The sequence below is a fragment of the Lepus europaeus genome, chromosome 15, assembly GCF_033115175.1.
Source record: "Lepus europaeus isolate LE1 chromosome 15, mLepTim1.pri, whole genome shotgun sequence".
In the NCBI taxonomy this organism is placed as follows: Eukaryota; Metazoa; Chordata; class Mammalia; order Lagomorpha; family Leporidae; genus Lepus; species Lepus europaeus.
The window spans coordinates 42,120,619-42,141,528 of NC_084841.1; the positions used below are offsets into that span (position 1 = coordinate 42,120,619).

Consider the following 20,910-nt stretch of genomic DNA (forward strand, 5'->3'; position numbering starts at 1 on the left):
CAGATCCAAGTACCTAAGACATGGGCTAGACCCAAATATGTTGTGCTCCCATTTATTCTGCAAATCATGAAATCTGTTTTACAAAGAGCAGTTAAAAGTGAGTTGGGAAGAGTGGAAAGGAGAGTGAATAAAAAGTCTCTTTAGTAAGGAACATATCAGAGGCATGAGGACACTTTGACCTCAGCTTTTCTTTTGTAAATATCCTACCTTGTTTTTTTTTCTCCTGATGCATTCCACCTGTTAACACAGGCAAAATCTTTCCCTTAGACAAGAAATATAAAGAAATGAAACTTCTGTCAAATTTTGTTTGGTTTTTAATCCATTCTCTTTTAAAAAATTTTCATGTGTACCATTAGCCAGTCAGTTTCAAATACACAGTGGAATTTCACCCCTCCTCCCCCCATTCTATTTGTAGAAATGGCTTTTGCCTAGACTTGGTAATGAGTTTACTAATCCTTCAACAGGTATCCAAGAGATTGTGGCTTAAGCCAGGTTTTCTCCATCTCAGCACCTTTGACATTTGGAGCCAGACAACCCTTTGTCATGTTGAGCTGTCCTGTGCATTGTTATATATGTGGCATCCTCCTTGGCCCCTACCCAGTAGACTCAAGGACTTTCCACCAGTTTTGAAAACAAAACAAAACAAAACAAAAAAAAACCCCTGTCCCTAGTAATCACCAAATGTCCTCTGGGCCAGGGGGAAGGAAGGAGGAATGTCTCCCCTCACACAGCTTTCACAGCCCATGCTACCCCAAACCCATGCTACCCCAAACCCATGCTCACCCCGTTGAAGAACATTGACCTCTAGTTTTGAGAAAACAATTAACACATGAACAGAGATAATAAAGACACCAATCTGAAAAATCAAAATCATTGTTTTTCAAGTATCTCAATAATTGAAGAGCATTTTAATAGATACTATCCACTGCTTCTCTAATTACACAGTGGGCAGACCTGGGGAAAGCAGAATATGGCCCAAGTGTTTGGGCCCCTGCTACCCATGTGGAAGATTGGGATGAAGCTCTGGGCTCCTGGCTTTGGCTTGGCTCAACCTTGGCCTTTGCAGCTATCTGGGGAGTGAACCAGTGTGGATGAAAGATCTCTCTGTCTCTCCTTCTCCCTCTGTAACCCTGGCTTTCAAATAAATAAATACATCATTTTAAAAAGAAAGGAAATCTAATGTAGTCAATAAACACCTTCAAAGGGGACCAGGCTGTCCCACTCTCAGGAATACCAAGGCATTCCCTGAATTAGGAAATCAAACTTAGAGGCCCTGAAGAGGAAGACAGTACAGAAAAACATGACATAAACAAATTCGTAATTTGATGAAGTATCTCTCCTATATGCTAAAATAGTTCTGGCACTTCCTGCTGACTCACTGAGCGAGAATGAATCCTCAATGAAAAATATTCAAAGCCTTCCTCTTTCAACTTTATGTCCCAAGTTAATACTGTCGTTTTTAGTGGGGCCAACATGTCCTGTAGCACCTTGGCAAAGGGTTTAAATATTGACAAAAGCTGATGTATACTGAGAAAGGTCCAGAAGAGGACACACAGAGCTCACTATGGAAATTGATGAGTGTTGTACAAAAGTTACAATAAACCACCAACTAACCAAGGGACCATGATTAAGCACGGCATGACCAACAGGGCCATGTTGATTCAACTAACATTTCTTTGTCGTACATCTCAGTGTCTCTATTAGTACCTGCTAAACAGTAGGTGGCCAATAAGTTAACAAGAGCCCCACGTCTAGACCCAGTACTGGTTGTGTTTCAGTGTTGGGTTGGTTTGTCGGCAGAGCTTGACCATGTCTGGATCCAGGTTCAGCCATGTCTCCCAAGGAGCACATTTTTCCACTGGCTCAGGCAATGAAGAAACCATTTTCTCACAGTGTGGGACCCTAAAAAGACTGGCTGGGGGGCTGCTGGAGCTTTTGATAAGGGGAGTCACTGTGACAGTGGGAACAGTGGTGCTCCTTTCTGGCCTGTGACATGGAGTTGTGGGCTCCACGTTGGTCTGGGGCTTGATGAGGGGTTTGGCCTTTTCTGTCTTCCGACCCAGCAGCCAGACACACAAGGCTACTGCAGTCACTGTCAGCAGGAAGACCACCACAGCCAAGGCTACAATGACCATCAGTGGGTAATTACTCACTCTGGGCTGAGTGGGTGCCCTGTGGCTGACTCTGGTCACAGCTGGGGGCCAAATGACCCTGGTGGGAGAGGCCTTGCCATATACATGAAGCTCTTCATCACTGTGTTGACCCCAGGGCTCTGTTCTCTGCCAGCTGGTCTGGGATGGCTTCTCCAGAGAGTCTGTCTGTGCCGTGGGACCTAAGGAAATCATGGGCTTTTCCTGAGCAAGAACCGAGGTCACAAGGCTACCTCCAGTGACTAATAAAGGAACATTTGGTGTGAAAGTCTGCAAGATGAAGGAGTCAGGTGGCACTATGGTGAAGGGGAGATAACCTATTGCTGGCTGCACATGGTCTGCCCTGAGCAAGAAAGTGAAGGAGTCATTCAGCAGAGTGACGCCTGTTAGATTAGCGTGTGGATCAAGCACCAACAGTCCTTGGTCAATGTCGCTCTGAGTGAACAGAGTAGCATCTTCTGTCACAGAGCTGCGAACCACCCTTCGTACAAGTCTTCCATGGACAGGCGGTTCTGTCACTTCAAATGTGGGATCACTGTTTGTCATATTAGCGAGCTCAGTAGCATCAAGGTCCTTTCTTCTCAACTGATGAGCCACTCCGTTGGCCACTGTGAGGTGGGACGTCACCCGCAGTAAAGGCAGCACTCTGATGCCCAGTGTTTGTCCTGTCAGATTGCTTTCTGACGTAAACACTGAGAACTGCAGCTGGTCCTCTGAGGCTGTGAGATTTGTCATACGGTAAGACAGTTTTCCTGAATTCAAATCCTCCTGTCCAAAGCTAGTGACTACCTGGTCTTCGATCAGCAGGTGCCCATGTCGGAGGGGCCATGTTATCCTGTAAGTGATCTGGGGGCTTCTTCCATTGGTCACTGCTGACAGGTGAGCATTGGTGAGGAGGACACTTGTCTGACCTTGTGGGAGAAGTAGGTCGGTGAGGTTCACGAGGGTGATGGAAATGGGGATGACGTCCAAGTGGAAGAGCTTGTAGAGAGGGCGGTGTTCTCCATCTGTCACGCTGAAGTAGAACACTCCAGAGGATGGGCTCCCATCATGGATGAACCACACCTGAGAGTGATCGATGTCAGCCTGTGTAAAGTGGTGAATAGGTGAGTCTAGACGGTTAGCCATGGCCAAAAAGCCATTAGAAGGATTACGGATGAGTGAGTATCTGATCTCATCGGGAGAATTGTCAAGATCTTCCACTTTCAAGTTTTCAGGTCCCACAACCAACGTACTGCCCTGCAGAACTCTCAGCTGAAGCCCTTTTGTCTTTAATTCTGGTGCCTGGTCATTAACAGGGGAGATGGTGATGTTAAATAGCTCTTCCAGGAAGTCAGCCTCCGGCTTGATGGGGGACTCGTTCTTTCGATTTGGCCAAGCAGCAAAGGTAAAATTATCAGCCAGGGATTCAGAGTCATCATGAAGGTATGTGATTCCAAATTTATTAACTATATACTGGGAGAAATTGGGTTTTTCTTTGGTAATGTTTCTTTCTCCAACTGTGATGGTCCCATGGTGAGGAAGTGATATAACCTGGAACCAGATTTCATAGGAAGAGTGCTGAGATTTGGACAATTTAAACAAGAGGTTGGAAGCATCTAACTTGGATTGATCAATGAGGACTCTGCCTCCCTCCTTCACAGCAGCTCCTGTTAAAACACAAAGAACAAAGTGGCATTTCCTTAGAATGTTCTCTTTTTCCCTCATCTTTGCCAAAGTCCCAATAGGTTGTTCTAAACACTTCGGTTGCTCCAGTACTTGAATTAGCTCTGCTACTCAAGGCATATGAAAAAATAAAATAAAATTTAAATACAAACACACACAGTTAAATCACCATTTCAGACAAGTAAACATTAAAGTCTTTAGATATAAATGATTTCTGGGACAGGTATCTGGCCTAGTAGTTAAGATACCAGTCTGGATACTTGCATCCCACTTCAGAGTGCCTAGATACACACATGAAGCTCTGCTCATGATTGCAGCTTCCTGCTAATGTGACCACTGGGAGGCAGTGGGTGATGGCCTAAGTGATGGAGTTCCTGCCACCCGTGTTGGGGGCCTGGATCGAGTTCCCAGCTCCCAGTTTCACTTGGCCCAGCCCTAGCTTTTGCATACATTTGGGGAGTGAACCCACAAATGGGGGCACACTCACTTTCTCTCTTTTCTTGTCTCTCCCTCCCTCTCAAATAAATATTAAATAAAAAAATTTTTAAATGTTAATTTCCTAACTCATCTGCCATTGGACTTTTCTCTTGCCATGGAAACAGGTATGGTTTGTCAATATTCTTTTCCTTTCAGGAACTTGCCCTATTTGCCATTTTCATTTTCTGTCAAGAGTTTTCAGTCATGGACATGGTGAAGTCCCTACCTGAAGACACAAATAAAATTCTTCAAAGCAAAGTTGCCATCCTTACCCCAACACAGCTATTAAGCTCATGCCAGGAAACAGAGCCCAGAAAAAAGACATGGAAAGAGATCACTTTGTTATGATTATTAAGTTTCACTCCAAAAGTTGATTTCAAGGAATTGGCAATTACATAGGGAAATAATTAATCCCAAAGTGTCCTTACTTTCATACTTATAGATAAGGCACTGGCAATGTCTTGGTGGCATTACCTGTATTTGCAAGCAGTTGGCTCTGCCGACCAGGCTCATTAATCTCGTATGAAATAGTAACATGAAACTCCTCTGGGCCTAGAGCTGCCGGTGGGGAGGACGCCGTGAATGTAAAAGAGTCTTGTACAGTCCAGGCTGCATTCTCACGATCCACATGCTGATAGAGTATCTGCCCCTCGTTGACCTGCCAGACAGTAAGAAAAATTAGCCTCTGGGATGACATGAGGAGGAACATATTCCCCACCTGGAGGGTATGCATGTCTTCACAGGGCTCACTCTCTCAAGTTCAAATTGCTTCACATACACACGTAAATGCAGGAACATTTAATACATGAGAACTTCTTTCTCAACCTAAGAGACCCTATCACAGACAGGATCTATTCATGAAAAACAGAAAAGCACATTGTTTTTGAGATGACTGATGTCCTAAGGTATTTGTATTACAGAAAGCTTATGATAAACCTTTACCTACCAGACAGACAGTTTCAGTTATTATCAACTCATAACCAGTCTTATCTCAGATACACTCCTACTCACTTTTTAGATTATTTTGAATCAAATTACAGACATCATATAATTTCACCCAAAAATGATTCAGCACTAACTAAAGATGACTTTTAAAAATATAACCACAATTCTGCTATCACTCCTAAATATTATAATTACTTAATATTATCAAATATTCAATCAGGGTTTAAATTTCTGATGATATAGTACATGTTAGTACATGTCCTTTTTAAATTTTTAAAACAGTTGCTTTGTTTCAGTCAAGATCCTGAGAAGTCTGCACATCCCATTTGTTTGGTTCTTCCATAGTATCTCTTTATCTACAGGATCCCCTTCTTTTTTTCCTGTGATTTATTCACTGAATAAATTGGGTTATTTGTCTTATAGATTTTCCTGCTTTCTGAACTTTGTTGATTGCATCTCTACGGTGTTATTTAACATATTTCTCTCTCTTCTATGTTTCCTAGATACTGGAAGCTAAATCTACTGGGTCTTAATAAGAATAAGGTTTAATTTTTGGATAAGAATGTTTTACAGGCTGTATTATATATGTCCTCTTGTATTTGACTGCAAAGCAAAAATAACATTAGGTTGCTTCTTTTCTCAGTCTTTTTTTTTTTTTTTTTTTTTGACAGGCAGAGTGGACAGTGAGAGACAGAGAGAAAGGTCTTCCTTTTGCCGTTGGTTCACCCTCCAATGGCCGCCGCGGTAGGCGCGCTGCGGCCGGCACACCGCGCTGATCCGATGGCAGGAGCCAGGTGCTTCTCCTGGTCTCCCATGCGGGTGCAGGGCCCAAGCACTTGGGCCATCCTCCACTGTACTCCCTGGCCACAGCAGAGAGCTGACCTGGAAGAGGGGCAACCAGGACAGGATCGGTGCCCCGACCGGGACTAGAACCTTGTGTGCCGGCGCCGCAAGGCGGAGGATTAGCCTGTTAAGCCACGGCGCTGGCCTTTTCTCAGTCTTTTTAAGATTGATAGGTGTGGCCGGTGCCGTGGCTCAATTGGCTAATCCTCTGCCTGCGGCACCGTCACCTTAGGGTTTTAGTCCTGATCGGGGCGCCGGATTCTGTCCCTTCTGTCCCAGTTGCTCCTCTTCCAGTCCAGCTCTCTGCTGTGGCCCGGGAGTGCAGTGGAGGATGGCCCAAGTCCTTGGGCCCTGCACCCACATGGGAGACCAGGAGAAGCACCTGGCTCCTGGCTTCGGATCAGCACGGTGCACCAGCTGCAGCGGCCATTGGGGGGTGAACCAACAGAAAAAGGAAGACCTTTCTCTCTCTCTCTCACTGTCCACTCTGTCAAAAAAAAAAAAAAAAAAAAAAAAAAAGACTGATAGGTGGATTGACAAGTTGGCCGGTTGACCAATCTCTTCAAGGCGCCTAGCCTTACAGAGTCATTGCCTAAATTCATTATGGTTGCAGTGGCAAAACAATGATAGTCTTTCTTTCAGCATTCCTTCTTCACTTCTTATCTGGTGGTTGTCTATGAAGAGAACCTTCCTCATCAGCTCTTTGAGAATAAGCAGGTAGAACAGAGACAGGAGAAGTGCTTGCTTCTTTTCTCTCATGTACCAGTTTTTATAGTGAGTTGATCCCTTGGTTCCAACCTCCAGATATTACCACCAGACTGTTTTCTTTGTTTGAGCTTTTTTGTTTTGTTGTTGAGTCATTCTATATTCATGAATTTTAATATCTGATGTATTGCATTCCATTGTGATTATCCTCAATTTGATATTCAAATTGTTCCACCCTGCCTGAGGTATTTTTCAGAAGTTTATTGTTAAGTCCCTAATGCCCATTGCTGTCAATGTCCTTTCCAACTCAACTAATGGAGATGAGTTTTACAGTGTTTTGGTGTCCAAATAGCATGTGGCAGTCCTCCCTCTAACAGCACTGATTCAGAGTTCTGAAACTGCCATCTCAGAAGGGAAGGCTCCAGACAAAATATTTAACCCTCAGTTACTATGGGTTATATCTTTTTCTGGCCTGCTAGTTATTATAATCATCTGAATTTACAGCTAGTTTTCGAGAATACTAAAGTATTCTAGCATTCAGCTCAAAAGTACCTAGGATAACCTGTCATTTGTAAAGTTAGTGAGGGGCCGGCGCCATGGCACACTAGGTTAATCCTCCGCCTGCAGTGCCGGCATCCCATACGGGTGCCGGTTCTAGTCCTGGCTGCTCTTCTTCCAGTCCAGCTCTCTCTGTGGCCTGGGATAGCAGTGGAGGATGGCCCGAGTGCTTGGGCCCCTGCACCCATGTGGGAGACCAGGAAGAGGCACCTGGCTCCAGGCTTCAGATCAGCACAGCTCTGGCCGTTGCGGCCATTTGGGGAGTGAACCAACGGAAGGAAGACCTTTCTCTCTGTCTCTTTCTCACTGTCTGTAATTCTACCTGTCAAATAAATAAATAAATAAAATCTTTTAAAAAAATAAAGTTGGTGAGTCATCCATCATTATTTAGGAACACTATATTAATTGACAGAACTTTGAGTCCTTGAATATGTATTGCTCAGGCTCAGCGCTAGGACAGGAGATCCACCTGGAACCAGAGTTCTAGAAAGGCTTTTGGTACCATGAGTTTCTATGGAATGCAAACACCTGTCCCAGAGTGGTCCAAAACTGTTGGTGAGAAGTTTTTTGTTTCTTTGTTATGGGTGAAATGGTAGCGAAGAAAATATTACCCCCTTCTTTGTCCCACATGGAAAAAGAATTTCCAAGCAGACAAGCAGAGAGATTTAAAAGCATAATTTATTAGAGTCAAAGACCTCCACCCAGAGTGGCATGGAGGGGGGCTTCAAGAGAGGCAAAACCAGAAGGGGTCAGTGGTATTGGGGTTTTTAAGCACAATTTTGGGGAAGAAAAAACTTTTCAGCTTGACATTCAGTTGGGGGGGGGGTGGACAGGACACCCATCAAAAGACCTGATTTGCAGTTATTTTACCTGTCTAGCTTGCACATGACAAAACAAAAGAGCCATCAGAAGAGTGAGATACCTAATTTGTTTTACAGTGACCTGGGAACTGAGATGGATAGATTCACCACTCCCTTGCTATTCTCATAAGACTGGAGACTCCTAAGGAGGTAGGGCAGGCACTTTTGATCTTGTTAAAGATAACTTTTGGGAAAAACAAGCATTTTGTACCTTCAATTACCACAGGGACCATGGGGACCACACTGACTGCCTGATTCCTCACACCTTCTCCCCTGCCTGGACAAGGCAAGGAAATGCTGTCACTTGGGGATTTTAAATGAGGAAGAAAAAATTTCACTGCTCAACACTTCCCTGTAAAGATTACTCATTTGAAATTGCAGTTTTTCTAAAAATAGGAATTTCTGGTACTAGCTAGCATGTCAATTCTCCAGTTCCTGAGGAGTAATTCTGTTGCATTTAGTAGTCATAGCCATTTCTATTGCCAATGTAAGATTTATGAAGATTAGTCATGAATGTATTTCCCCTTCCAGAAACCAGTAACTGCACCATGGGTTTTTGGGCAAGAGAATGGTTCCTAACAGGTTTCTATTTCGCTTGAGACAGGACTAATGTCATAAAGAAAGAAAACTAGTTTCCTAATATTGAAAGAAACACAATCTATTAACCAAGAAGAAAGGTTTTCTTGGAAGCTGATCCAGCTTGTCCATTAGTCTTTTGGCATAAATGAAAATCAGTTTCCCTGTATGAATGTATGTATTTCCCTGTATGTATGTAAATATGTAAGTATTACTTGGAATAATCTAAGGATTTTCCAATGTCTAGAATGAAATGTCACCACAGAACACACCAAACACCGGAGTAAGGGAGAAGGTTCATTGTTGAGTGGGGGAACCCAACAGGCTGCCTCCCCTTGCACAGAGAGAACAGCAGCCTGTGCTGGGAGAACAGGTCTTCTATAGCTTTGCAGAGGTAAGGACGTGGGAGCAGCGAATCCCCTTAGGGTGGGGGTAGAGCTGACGCTTGTGATTGGGCTGTTTGGTCACCTGACTTCTAGTAAGCCAGGCGGAGCTTAGGAAGATGGTACCATTTTACTAACATAGAATATGGATAGTGATTGTCCCAGAGGAGGAATGCGACTCATAGATGAGGGCCGTTGAGATGAGGTCGGTCGAGAACTTTGGAGGGAAGGAACTGAGAAGAGCAATTGACAGAGCCTTGTACTTCGGGAGCCCTGAGGAGCACAGGTCTGTTGGAGTGTGGATTCTTGAAAGGGCATTTCAAGTGAGAAATGAAGTGTGCACAAGCAATTGACTAATTTGACACTGGAGAGAGTGTGTGAGAGAGAGAATTTCCCTAGATGAATCTTGAGCATCTGGATCCTAAGACCGGCTATCAGATTGCTGTAAGTGCCCAGTTAGAAGTGAAGGGGCGGGAGGGGTGGGTGGGTGGGGAGCTATGACATAGCGGATAAAGCTACTACCTGTAGTGCTGGCATCCAATATGGGTGCCAGTTCGTGTCCTGGCTGCTCTACTTCCGATCCAGCTCTCTGCTATGGCCCGGGAAAGCAGAAAATGGCACAAGTCCTTGGGCCTCTGCACCCACTTGGGGGACCTCAAAGAAACTCCTCTCTCCTGGCTTTGAATTGGTGCAGCTCTAGCCATTGCAGCCATCTGGGGAGTGAACCAGTAGATGGAAGACTTCTCTCTCTCTCTGCCTCTGCCTCTCTGTAACTCTGATTTTCAAGTAAACAAATTAAATCTTTAAAAAAAAAAAAAAGTGAAGGGGGGGGCAAAGGTGCCTGTGGAAGGCCACCCTGCCAGCTATGCCCTGCCAACAGGGGCAGGTGAGTGAAGTCCGTCCTGTAGAAGATAGCACTGGCCTCTCCAGCTAAAACCCAACTTCTAAGGTGTGTGTGTTGTAGGGGAAAGGTGGTATTTGTTGGGGAAAGGGGGGGACACAGGAAAGGAAGACTGAGACCAAGACTTCATGAGAGAAAATACGGGGTAAACCTGAGACGAGAAGGCTCTCAGAGATGGTTAGGGATTTTATCATTCAAGTAGGAAGTGGCCTTGGGAACAACTTCCATCACCTCTACATATTTCCACTGTATTCAGTCTGGAGAGAAAAGCCACTGAGCTGAACACCTGGACTCTGGGATTAAGGACAGATGTGAGGAGTCAAACAGGTTTATAGGCAATCTGGAAATTGAGGGTGGAAAATGTTCCCCCAAAAAAGTTATCTTTAGCAAGATCAAAAGTGTCCCTCCTCCTTCCTTAGGAATCTCCAAATTTACCATAAGAATAGCAAGGGAGCAGTGATTCCATCCTCCTGAGCTCACAGTTTACTGTGAAAACCAGCTACCTATCCTACCCTTCTGGATTATTTTTTTTTTTTTTAAATCAGGAGCAAGCCAGACAGGATAAAGGATTATAAATCACATCTTTTGTTGTGTCTGTCACCACCTTATTGACAGTTTCTTCCCCAAAATTGTACTTAAAAACCCCACTACCATCAGCCCCTTTAGGTTCTGTCCTCTCTCAGAAGCCTCCCTCCATGCCACTCTGCCTGAGGTCTTTGACTCTAATAAATCTTGCTTTTGAAATCTCTGCTTGTCCGCTTGGAAATTCTTCTATGTGAGACAAAGAACTGAGGTAATAATATGTTCTCTGCCGCCATTTTCCCATAAGAGAGAGAGGAGATATTTTTATTTCCTATGAGTAATAGAGTCTTTCTGGAACGTCCTTAGAATATCCATGGTGAGGCTGATATTTGACCCTTTTCCCAGCTATCCCAAATTTGTTCCATTAGTCTAGGACTTAAAGTTGTCATCCTAACTTACTTACAAATGGGTCAATATGTGCTTCCTAATTCTAGAATGTCTCAAAGTAGTGCCTTTATTTGAAAGAACAATGTTATAACTTCCCTTGGATCTCGGAGCTCTAAAACCTCTGGCTCTCATATCCTTGGTTATAACAGAACCACAAAGAAAACCATTTATCAGAGGCTAAAAAGAGAGATTTGGCTTTTGAAAGCTCAGAGGCTCTAGTTTACAGATGAGGCTGTTGAGACACTCAAAAGAAATTGGCAGTTAGGGAATTCTCCTTTTCTCCCCATCACAGGGCTAGCTGGTAGCAGAGATGGTAACAGAAGCCAGATCTCCAGGCTTAGAGATAAGAGTTCTTTCTTCTATAGCATTTTATTGGGATCTCTTTGGTTCCAACAATTACTGCTCTTCCCTTTCTAATATAAAAATTAAAAAAGAACCTTAGATTGATCAGTCAAAATTTAAATATAAATGCTACCATTTTCTGTCTGTACAAGTGATTTAATCTCTCTGAATACCATTTACACATTAAAATGTAGAATAATATCTCACTTGTAACCTGCATTTGACCCAATCAGTCTACTGTCATAACAGTGCTTAAAAATGTAGGATCTGCACATATCTTACTCAACAAAGCATCAAAATCCTCAGTAACCAATCCCTTGCTGGGATATCTGGGGATTCTAGTTAAGCACTTTTTTAAAAAATGAATAATAGCATGAGAATATTAAGTAATTAGAAAGTTCTAAAACATGTCTAATAAAATAAATATTTTCCCATAAAAATGAAGGGATTTGTAGGCTGGAATTTTGGCACATATTACAGAAGCTTATTTCTATTTCCTTGGAAAATAAATATTTCTTCATCATTTTATACTAGGCATTTCCATAAATATTTGCTTAAAGAAAAAACTGGAGGGAGCTTACTGCCCTGGACTAGGGAAAGATAGTTAAAAAAAAAAAAGTGGAGAGAGTCTCAGGAAAGGGAGAAAATGGCAGAGAAAACTCCACACAAATTAGAGGGACACTGTGGACCTACATGGAGGGTGTGGATGCACAAAACTCAGGACCCCAGCAGCCGAGAGTCTCAGCACCAGGTCTGGAGTGAAGTGAGACCAGACTGCAGAAGCCCAAAGCACTGGTGAAAAAGTTGCAGGAAGAACCTGGCAGGAGTCCAGTTTGGAGCCCTGTGGGGGACAGTGTACCTGCCAACCTAGAGGAAAAAAAAAAGAGAGCACGTTTTTCTCTCCCTGACACCCTGCACCAGTATCCTATAAGTAACTCAGAGAGGGTGGGTGCCATTTTGGACATACGCAACAGGTGCTCCAGGTTCCATTTCTGTGCATCCAGCAACCAACTGAGAAGAGACACCTGAGTCTGGCTGGGAAAACTGACAGGGAGCTGGGAGCTCATGACTGTGGGAGCCTTGTGTGCTGGGACCATAAAAACACTGTGGCTGCGTGGGAGGGTGCAGGGTGTGGCTGGGACTTTGGCCAGTCACTGTGGGCAGCTCCACATGCTCAGGGCACCCTGATTCCTGGTGATGGTCATTGCTGCAGGATCCATGTTCACATAGAGGACTGCACAGATCCTTTGTGTGGTTCTTGTGGCAGCATGGATGAAAATTGTACCCACTAGGGATAGTACACAGGCATTGGTCTCCTTTGAGGAGAGGAGGTGAGCGTGAGAATACACTGAGCTGAACAAACCTCCCCTCTGATTTAAAAAAAAAAAAAAAAAGAGGAAATTTACCACACCCAACTTCAATACTCCCCTTACTCTGGAGGACTAAACAAAGTTCCCTGACCACACCCAGCACACACCTCTGGGTATTCAGTGAAAGAATGGACATTCTACTAAGCCACAGAGGCACAGTTCAAAGATAAAAGCCATCACAGGGGGGAGAAAAAAAAAAAAACCATCACAACAAATGTTGAATAACAAATGCACCAATTCAAGAAACAGTAATAAGGAAGACAATATGATGGCCCCAAAAGAACACAACACTTCAATACTAGATTGTGAAGATGATGAGATTGAAGAAATACCAGAAACAGAATCCAAAAAATTGATCATAGGTTTATGTAGAAGTAATCAGAAGCAAATTCATGAACTAAAGAAATTCATCCATGACATGAATAAATTTTTTTCTCATGAAATTGAGATTTTAAAGAGAAATAAAAATGAAATCTAAGAAAGGAAGAATTCTATAGCACAATTAAAAAGTACGGTTGAGAGCCTGAAGAATCAGTGAGGCAGACTAAAGAATATCCCAATTAAAAGATAAATCTGGAAATTTTACAGTCAGACCAAAAAAAAGAAAGAAAGATATAAGAAAACTAAAAAAATCAGTGTCAGAGATTTATGGGATACTATCAAATGACCCAAATATGGGTCTTAGGAGTTCCTGAAAGTGTGGAAAGAGAGAACTGATTAGAAGGCCTTTTTAGTGAAATAATTACAGAAAACTTCCTTAATTTGGAGAAAGAAAGGGACATCCAAGTACAGGAAGCACATAGAATTCCTAATAGATATGACCAGAAAAGATCTTCGCCATGATACATTGTAGTCAAACTCTCCACAGTAAAACATAAAGAAAATATTCTAAAACGTGCACAAGAGAAATACCAGATTACTTTCAGGGGGTCTCCTATTAGACTAACAGCTGACTTCTCATCATAAATCCCACAGGCTAAAAGAGAATGGTGACATATATTCCAAGTCTTAAGAAGAAAAAAAAAAACTATCAACCCAGAATACTGTACCCTGCAAAGCTCTCATTATGAATTAAGGTAAAAAAAACCTTTAATAACAAATAGAAATTGAAAGAATTTGTCACTTGTCCAGCCTTATAAAGGATGCTTAAGGATATGGTACACACAGAAACACGGTCATCACTACGAAAGAAGGTGAAGGTAGAAAATCTCCCAGTAAAAGTACAAAGGAAATCCAAAGTCAACAACAGGAATATTTATGGGAAAATGGCAGGGCCAGGTCATTACTTATCAATAGTCACCTTGAGTATAAATGGCCTCAGCTCCCCAGTTGAAAGACACAGACTAGGCCAGTGCCGTGGCTCACTAGGCTAATCCTCTGCCTGTGGTGCCGGCACCCCAGTTTCTAGTCCCGCTTGGGGCACCGGTTCTGTCCCAGTTGCTCCTTTTCCAGTCTAGCTCTCTGCTGTGGCCCAGGAGTGCAGTGGAGGATGGCCCAGGTCCTTGGGCTCTGCACCCGCATGGGAGACCAGGAGGAAGCACCTGGCTCCTGGCTTCGGATTGGCACAGCGCACCAGCCGCAATGTGCGGGGGCCGTAGCGGCCACTTGAGGGGTGAACCAATGGAAAAAGGAAGATCTTTGTCTCTCTCTCACTGTCCACTCTGCCTGTCCAAAAAAAAAAAGGACACAGACTGGCTGAATGGAGTAAAAAACAAAACCCATCTATTTGCCACCTATAAGAAACACATCTCACCAACAAAGATACATGCAGGCTGAAAGTGAAAGGTGGAAAAAGATATCCCATACCAACAGAACCAAAAAATAGATTTTAACACAAAAACTGTTAAAAGAGACAAAGAAGGGCGCTATATAATGACTGAGGGATCAATTCAACAGGAAGATGTGACTATTATATATATATGCACCTAATTCAGGGCTATTTAAAAGAAATGTAAATGAATCTAAGGGAGACTCCAATACAATAGTAATGGAGGACTTACAATTCCACTTTCAAAAATGGACAGATCAACCAAAGAATCAGCAGAGAAATAGAAGTTAATCAACACTAGAGACCAAATGGACCTAACAGATATCTATATAACTTTACATCCTACAGTTGCAGAATACACATTCTTCTCACCAGGATAGACCACATGCTAGGCCATAAAGCAAGTCAGCAAATTTAAAAAAAAACCTAAATCACACCATGCATCTTCTCTGACCACAATGCAATAAAGCTGGAAATCAACAACTTAAGAATCAATGGAACATATGCAAACAAATGGAGAGTGAACAGTTTGCTCCTAAATGAACAGTGGGGCATAGAAATCCAAAAATTTCTGGAAATGAATGAAGATGACAACACAATATATCAAAACTTTTGCACAGGCAAAGAGTTCTTGGAAAAGACCCCAGAGGCACAAGCAAGCAAAGCCAGAATTAACAAATGAGATTATATCAAATTGAGAAGCTTCTATACTGCAAAAGAAACTTTCAGGAAAGTGAAGAGGCAACTGACAGAATATGAGAAATTATTTGCAAGCTATTCAATTGGTAAAGGATTAATAACTAAAGAGTATAAAAAGATCAAGAAACTCAACAACAACAAAACAAACTACCCAGTTATTCAATGGGCAAACATTTTTCAAAAGAAGAAATCCAAATAGCCAACAGACACATGAAAAAATGCTCAGGATCACCAGTCATTAGGGAATTGCAAATCAAAACCACAATGAGGTTTCACCTCACCCCAGTTAGAATGGCTTTCATACAGAAATTAGCAAACAACAAATGCTGGTGAGGCTGTGGGGAAAAAAGGTACCCTAATCCACTGTTGGTGGAAATGTAAACTTGTACAGCCACTGTGGAAGACAGTATGAAGTTACCTCAGAAATCTGAATATAGCCGTACCATATGACCCAACTGCCCCACTCTGGGAATTTACCAAGAGAGATATAATCAGCATATGAAAGAGTTATCTGTAGCCCCATGTTTATTGCAGCTCAATTTACAATAGCTAAGATATGGAATCAACCCAAATGCCTGTCAACTGAAAACTGGTTAAAGACATTATGGGACATATACACCATGGAATACTACACAGCGATAAAAAAAAAATAGAAATCCTGTCATTTACAACAAAATAGATGAAACTGGAAAACATCATACTTAATGAAATAAGCCAGTCCCACAAGGACACATAGCATATGTTCTTCCTGATCTGTGATAACTAATAGAGTACCTAAAAGGTAATCTATAGAAGTGAAATTAACACTTCAAGATGAAATGACTTTTTTAAAAGCTTTTATTTAATGAATGCAGACTTCATAAGTACAACTTTAGGAATATAGTGGCTCTTCCTCCCATACCCTCCCTCCCACTCCAACTCCCACCCCATCTCCTACTCCCTCTCCTATCCCATTCTTTATTAAGATTCATTTTTAATTAACTTTACATACAGAAGATCAACTCTATACTAAGTAAAGATTTCAACAGTTTGCACCCTCACACATACACAATATATAAAGTACTGTTTGAGAATAAGTTTTGCAGTTAATTGTCATAGTAATGTCATAGTACAACTCATTAAGGACAGAGGTCCTACATGGGGAGTAAGTGCACAGTGACTCCTGTTGTTAATTTAACAATTAACACTCTTATTTATGACATCAGTGATCACCTGAGGCTCTTGCCATGAGCTGCCAAGACTATGGAAGCCTTTTGTGACCACAAACTCTGTCAGTATTTAGACAAGGACATAAACAAAGTGGAAGTTCTCTTCTCCCTTCAGAGAAAAGTACATCCTTCTTTGATGGCCCTTCTTTCCACTGGGGTCTCACTGACAGAGATCCTTCATGTAGGATATTTTTTGCCACAGTGTCTTGGCTTTCCAAAATGCAATGACTTTGAATAGCCCTTGTCTCCACTGTTGAGGAACAGTTTTTTTTTTTTTCATACAATTTGTTAAATTCTTTACTTAGTATAGAGTTATTCATCTATTGAAAATAGATCTTAGTAAAAAATAAGAATGGGAATAGGAGAGGGTGGAGGAAGAGAGGCGGGAGGGCAGGTACGGTGAGTAGAATCACTGTGTTCTTTTTTTTTTTTAATATTTATTTATTTGAGAGGTAGAGTTACAGACAGTGAGAGGAAGAGACAGAGAGAAAGGTCTTCCATCTGTTGGTTCACTCCGCAAATGGCCGCAATGGCCGGAGCTGCGCTGCTCCGAAGCCAGGAGCCAGATGCTTCCTCCAGGTCTCCCACGTGGGTGCGGGGACCCAAGGACTTGGGCCATCTTCTACTGCTTTCCCAGGCCACTGCAGAGAGCTGGATCAGAAGAGGAGCAGCCAGGACTAGAACTGGCACCCATATGTGATGCTGGCACTTCAGGCCAGGGCTTTAACCTGCTGCACCACGGCGCCGGCCCCAATCACTGTATTCTTAAGATTGCAGTTTATATTGCTTAAATAAAAGGTTTTTTGGGGAAAAAAAGCCTCAGGCAGGTCCTTCAGGAGGTGTTCAGAAGAAGGCATGGTTACCGTAGGAGGCGACAGCTGCATGTGGGTTACTGCCCCTGAAGACCTTCTAGGGGACAAGGAAGACGGTGATATTGATGATCCTGACCCTCTGGCCTAGGCTGATGTGTGTGTTTCTGTCTTAATTTTTAGCAAAAACATACAAGCAAAAGTTTAAAAAGTAAATTAAAAAAAGTTTTTTAAAAAATGCTTATAAAATAATGATATAAAAACATTTTGTACAGCTAAAAAAACAAACTACTTTAAGATGCCTTATATAATTTAATTATAAACTATGTATACTTATAATCATGAGGCACTAGGAATAAGGCAACCCAGGATATTTCTTACCATTTATTTAACAAAAACACATAAATAGTACCTAACTTTATTGAGCCCTAAATATAAACTTCCTGCACTCTATGAGGCACTTTATATAACTCACTTTATCTCATTAGCTCAGGGTCAGGTCCAGAAGTTCTAGGGTCATGGCTGAAAGGGGAGAGATGGAGACCTGGAAGCCAATCACATGATTCTCCATGACAGAATGGCTTTGCCCAGGCTCCAAGTTTTGCAACAGGAAGGGGTTGGCCGGTGGAGCAAGGGAAAGAGAAGTGACCAAAAATAAATCTCTACCCTGGGTAGATAGTCCTAGGGGAAGGAAACTATAGAAACCAGAAAATCCAAGAAGTCAAATGTCAAGGTTTTATAAGGATTAATTAAAAAGTCCTAAAAGCTTGCACTTGAGGGCACTAAGATCCTGTCTTCCAAAAGATGAGCTCAGAGGAGTGACTCCTCTCTGTGTGTCTTCCCTTCTTTCCCTCGCCTGGGCACCACCATGGCTGCAGAGGGCAGATGGGCAGAGGGACCAAGCTTCTTTGAGGAGAGAAGTCCTAGGGTACCAAGGCTTGGATAATGCCCAGGTTTTAGTTAAACATAGCAGGGCTGGGTTAAATCCCAGGAATGATTCTCCCTAGTAGTAACAGAAAAGGCATTTCAGGAAACCTGAGTTCCTAAAAGGGAGGTGGGGGTGGTATCTTAAAATCTATAGCTGGAAATGAACAACTGAAAATCGGGTCCAAATTATCCAAGAGTTGTGGCCAGTGCTCTCCCCAGACAGGGTCAGTCTGCGGAAACCTACTAGACCAAAAGCCTTTTTGGGAACCCAGCCATAGGTCCCTCTACTGACCTGGTGGAGAGCAGCAAATCCACACTTATATAAAAGAAAACAAAAATGCTCATGGGCTTTATGTCATGGTGAGTGTGTAGACCTGTAATAAAACTAACAAATTAGATCTAGACGATGATTATTAGGAAACAGCAGAAGGTAGACTGGGACATCTTATATTTGTTATGCATGAACATAGTGGGATGAAAATGTCCCCATAAGTATGAGGCCCTAATCTCTGGAAATTGTTGGATGTTTCCTTACAGGGCAAAGTCTTTGCAGCTGTGATTAAGTTAATGATCCCGAGTGTGGAAGACTCTCTTGGACTATTCAGGTGGGCCTTAACTCCAGTCACAGGTATCCTTACGAGAGGGGTAACACAGAGGGGGATTAACACAGACAGAAATGTATCTGTATGGCAGTGGGACCACAGGAGAGAGACTGCAGTGATATGGCCACATGCCAAGGAATGCTCACAGCCCCCAGAAGCTGGAAGAGGCAAGGAAGGAATTCTCCCCAGGAACCTCCCCCCAAAGCACACAGCCCTGCTTACAACCTGATTTTGGCCTAGTGAATTAGACTTCAGACTTTAGCCTCCAGAGTGTGAGAATACATTTCTTGGTTGTTTTATTATTTCCTTCTTGGTTGTTTGAAAACACATTTGCTGTAATTTATTACATCAACCCTAAGAAATTAATACAAGGAAAAAGGATAAACTACTCTCACTCCACTGGCAATGGGTTCTGTCTGCTTTTTCAAAAGCGAGCCCATGGTTTGGCTTTTAAAATCAGGCCAGTATCCAGAACGATCTTCAGTTGGAACTTGGGTGACTAAGTGGTAATACATTGCAGTAATTGCTACACATGGGAAAATATGCTGGCATGTAATTCAGTGAATTACAATGACAAAAACAAAATAGCTAAGACAAAAAGCTGGTGGCAAATGTCCACAGAGACAGCTGAGTCCACTTGCCATTAAGCCAGAGACCCCAAGGAAGCAGAGGTGAGGGTGGGCAGGAATAGTCAATCACAGGAAGACCCTGGTCCCTCCCTCCCTCTGCAAATTCAAAGATCAAAGTTTAATGATCCATCAAGTTGATTGTACTCTCCATTAAGTTGAAATAAATTAATCTCTATTCTGTGGGAAATGTATTCACAATTCCTTAAAATATAAATGTTATTCAGCAATAAACCAGATTCCGGGAGAAGGAGTAATGAGACAAAATTCCTAACCCAGAATTGATTGTATCATTTTCTTTTTTTTTTTTTTTTTATTAAACTTTTATTTAATGAATATAAATTTCCAAAGTATAGCTTATGGGTTACAATGGCTTCCCCCCTCCCATAACTTCCCTCCCGCCCGCAACCCTCCCCCCTCCCGCTCCCTTTCCCCTTCCATTCGTGTAAAGATTCATTTTCAATTCTTTTTGTACACAGAAGATCAGTTTAGTATATATTAGGTAAAGATTTCAACATTTTGCCCATATAGCAACATCAAGTGAAAAAACTACCATTGGATTACTAATTATAGCATAAAATAGCAATGTACAGCACATTAAAGACAGAGATCCTACATAATTTTTTTTTTCAAAATAATTAATTTTCTATGCCTTTTCCATTTTAACACCAGGTTGTTTTTTTTTTTTTTTTTCATTTCCAATTCTCTTTATACACAGAAGATCACTTCAGTATATAATTAGCAAAGACCTCATCAGTCTGCGCCCACACAGAAACGCAAAGTATAAAAATACTGTTTCAGTACCAGTCGTAGCATCACTTGGCTTTAGACGACACATTGGGGACAGATCCCGCATGGGGTGTAAGTACACAGTGACTCCTGTTGCTGACTTAACAATTTGACACTCATGTTCATGGCGTCAGTAATCTCCCTGGGCTCCAGTCATGAGTTGCAAGGGCTATGGAAGCCTTTAGGGTTCGCTGACTTTGATCTTATTCCGATAGGGTCATAGTCAAAGTGGATGTTCTCTCCTCCCTTCGGAGAAGGGTACCTCCTTCTTTGATGGCCCCGTTCTTTCCACTGGGATCTCACTCACAGAGATCATTCACTTAGGTCTTTTTTTTTTTTTCCCATGGTATCTTGGCTTTCCATGCCTGCTATACTCTCATGGGCTCTTCAGCCAGATCTGAATGCCCTGAGGGCTGATTCTGAGGCCAGAGTGTTGTTTAGGACATCTGCCATCCTATGAGTCTGCTGTGCATCCCACTTCCCATGTTGGATCTTTCCCTCCCTTTTTGATTCTATCAGTATTAGCAGATACCTATCTTGTTTGTGTGATCTCTTTGACTCCCAGACCTATCAGAGCTATCAATTGTGAGCTGAAATTGATCACTTGGACTAGTGCGATGGCATTGGTACATGCCATCTTGATGGAATTGTGTTGGAATCCCCTGCACATTTCTAACTCCACCATTTGCGGCCAGTCCGATTGAGCATGTTCCTGATTGTTCACCTCCTCCCTCTCTT

General features: G+C 42.4%; 1 protein-coding gene across 1 annotated transcript in view; it reads right to left on the reverse strand.

Moving 5' to 3' along the window:
* Positions 1 to 216: 216 nt before the first annotated feature.
* LOC133774237 (chondroitin sulfate proteoglycan 4-like) overlaps positions 217 to 20,910 on the reverse strand; it is a 79,639-nt gene continuing 58,945 nt past the window's right edge. Inside the window, exons 9-10 of the mRNA XM_062211898.1 lie at positions 4,767 to 4,950; positions 217 to 3,799 (exon numbers count right to left, since the gene is read on the reverse strand). Coding sequence (XP_062067882.1) covers positions 1,752 to 3,799; positions 4,767 to 4,950 — 2,232 coding nt within the window. The 3' untranslated portion in view covers positions 217 to 1,751. The remainder of the gene's footprint in view (positions 3,800 to 4,766; positions 4,951 to 20,910) is intronic.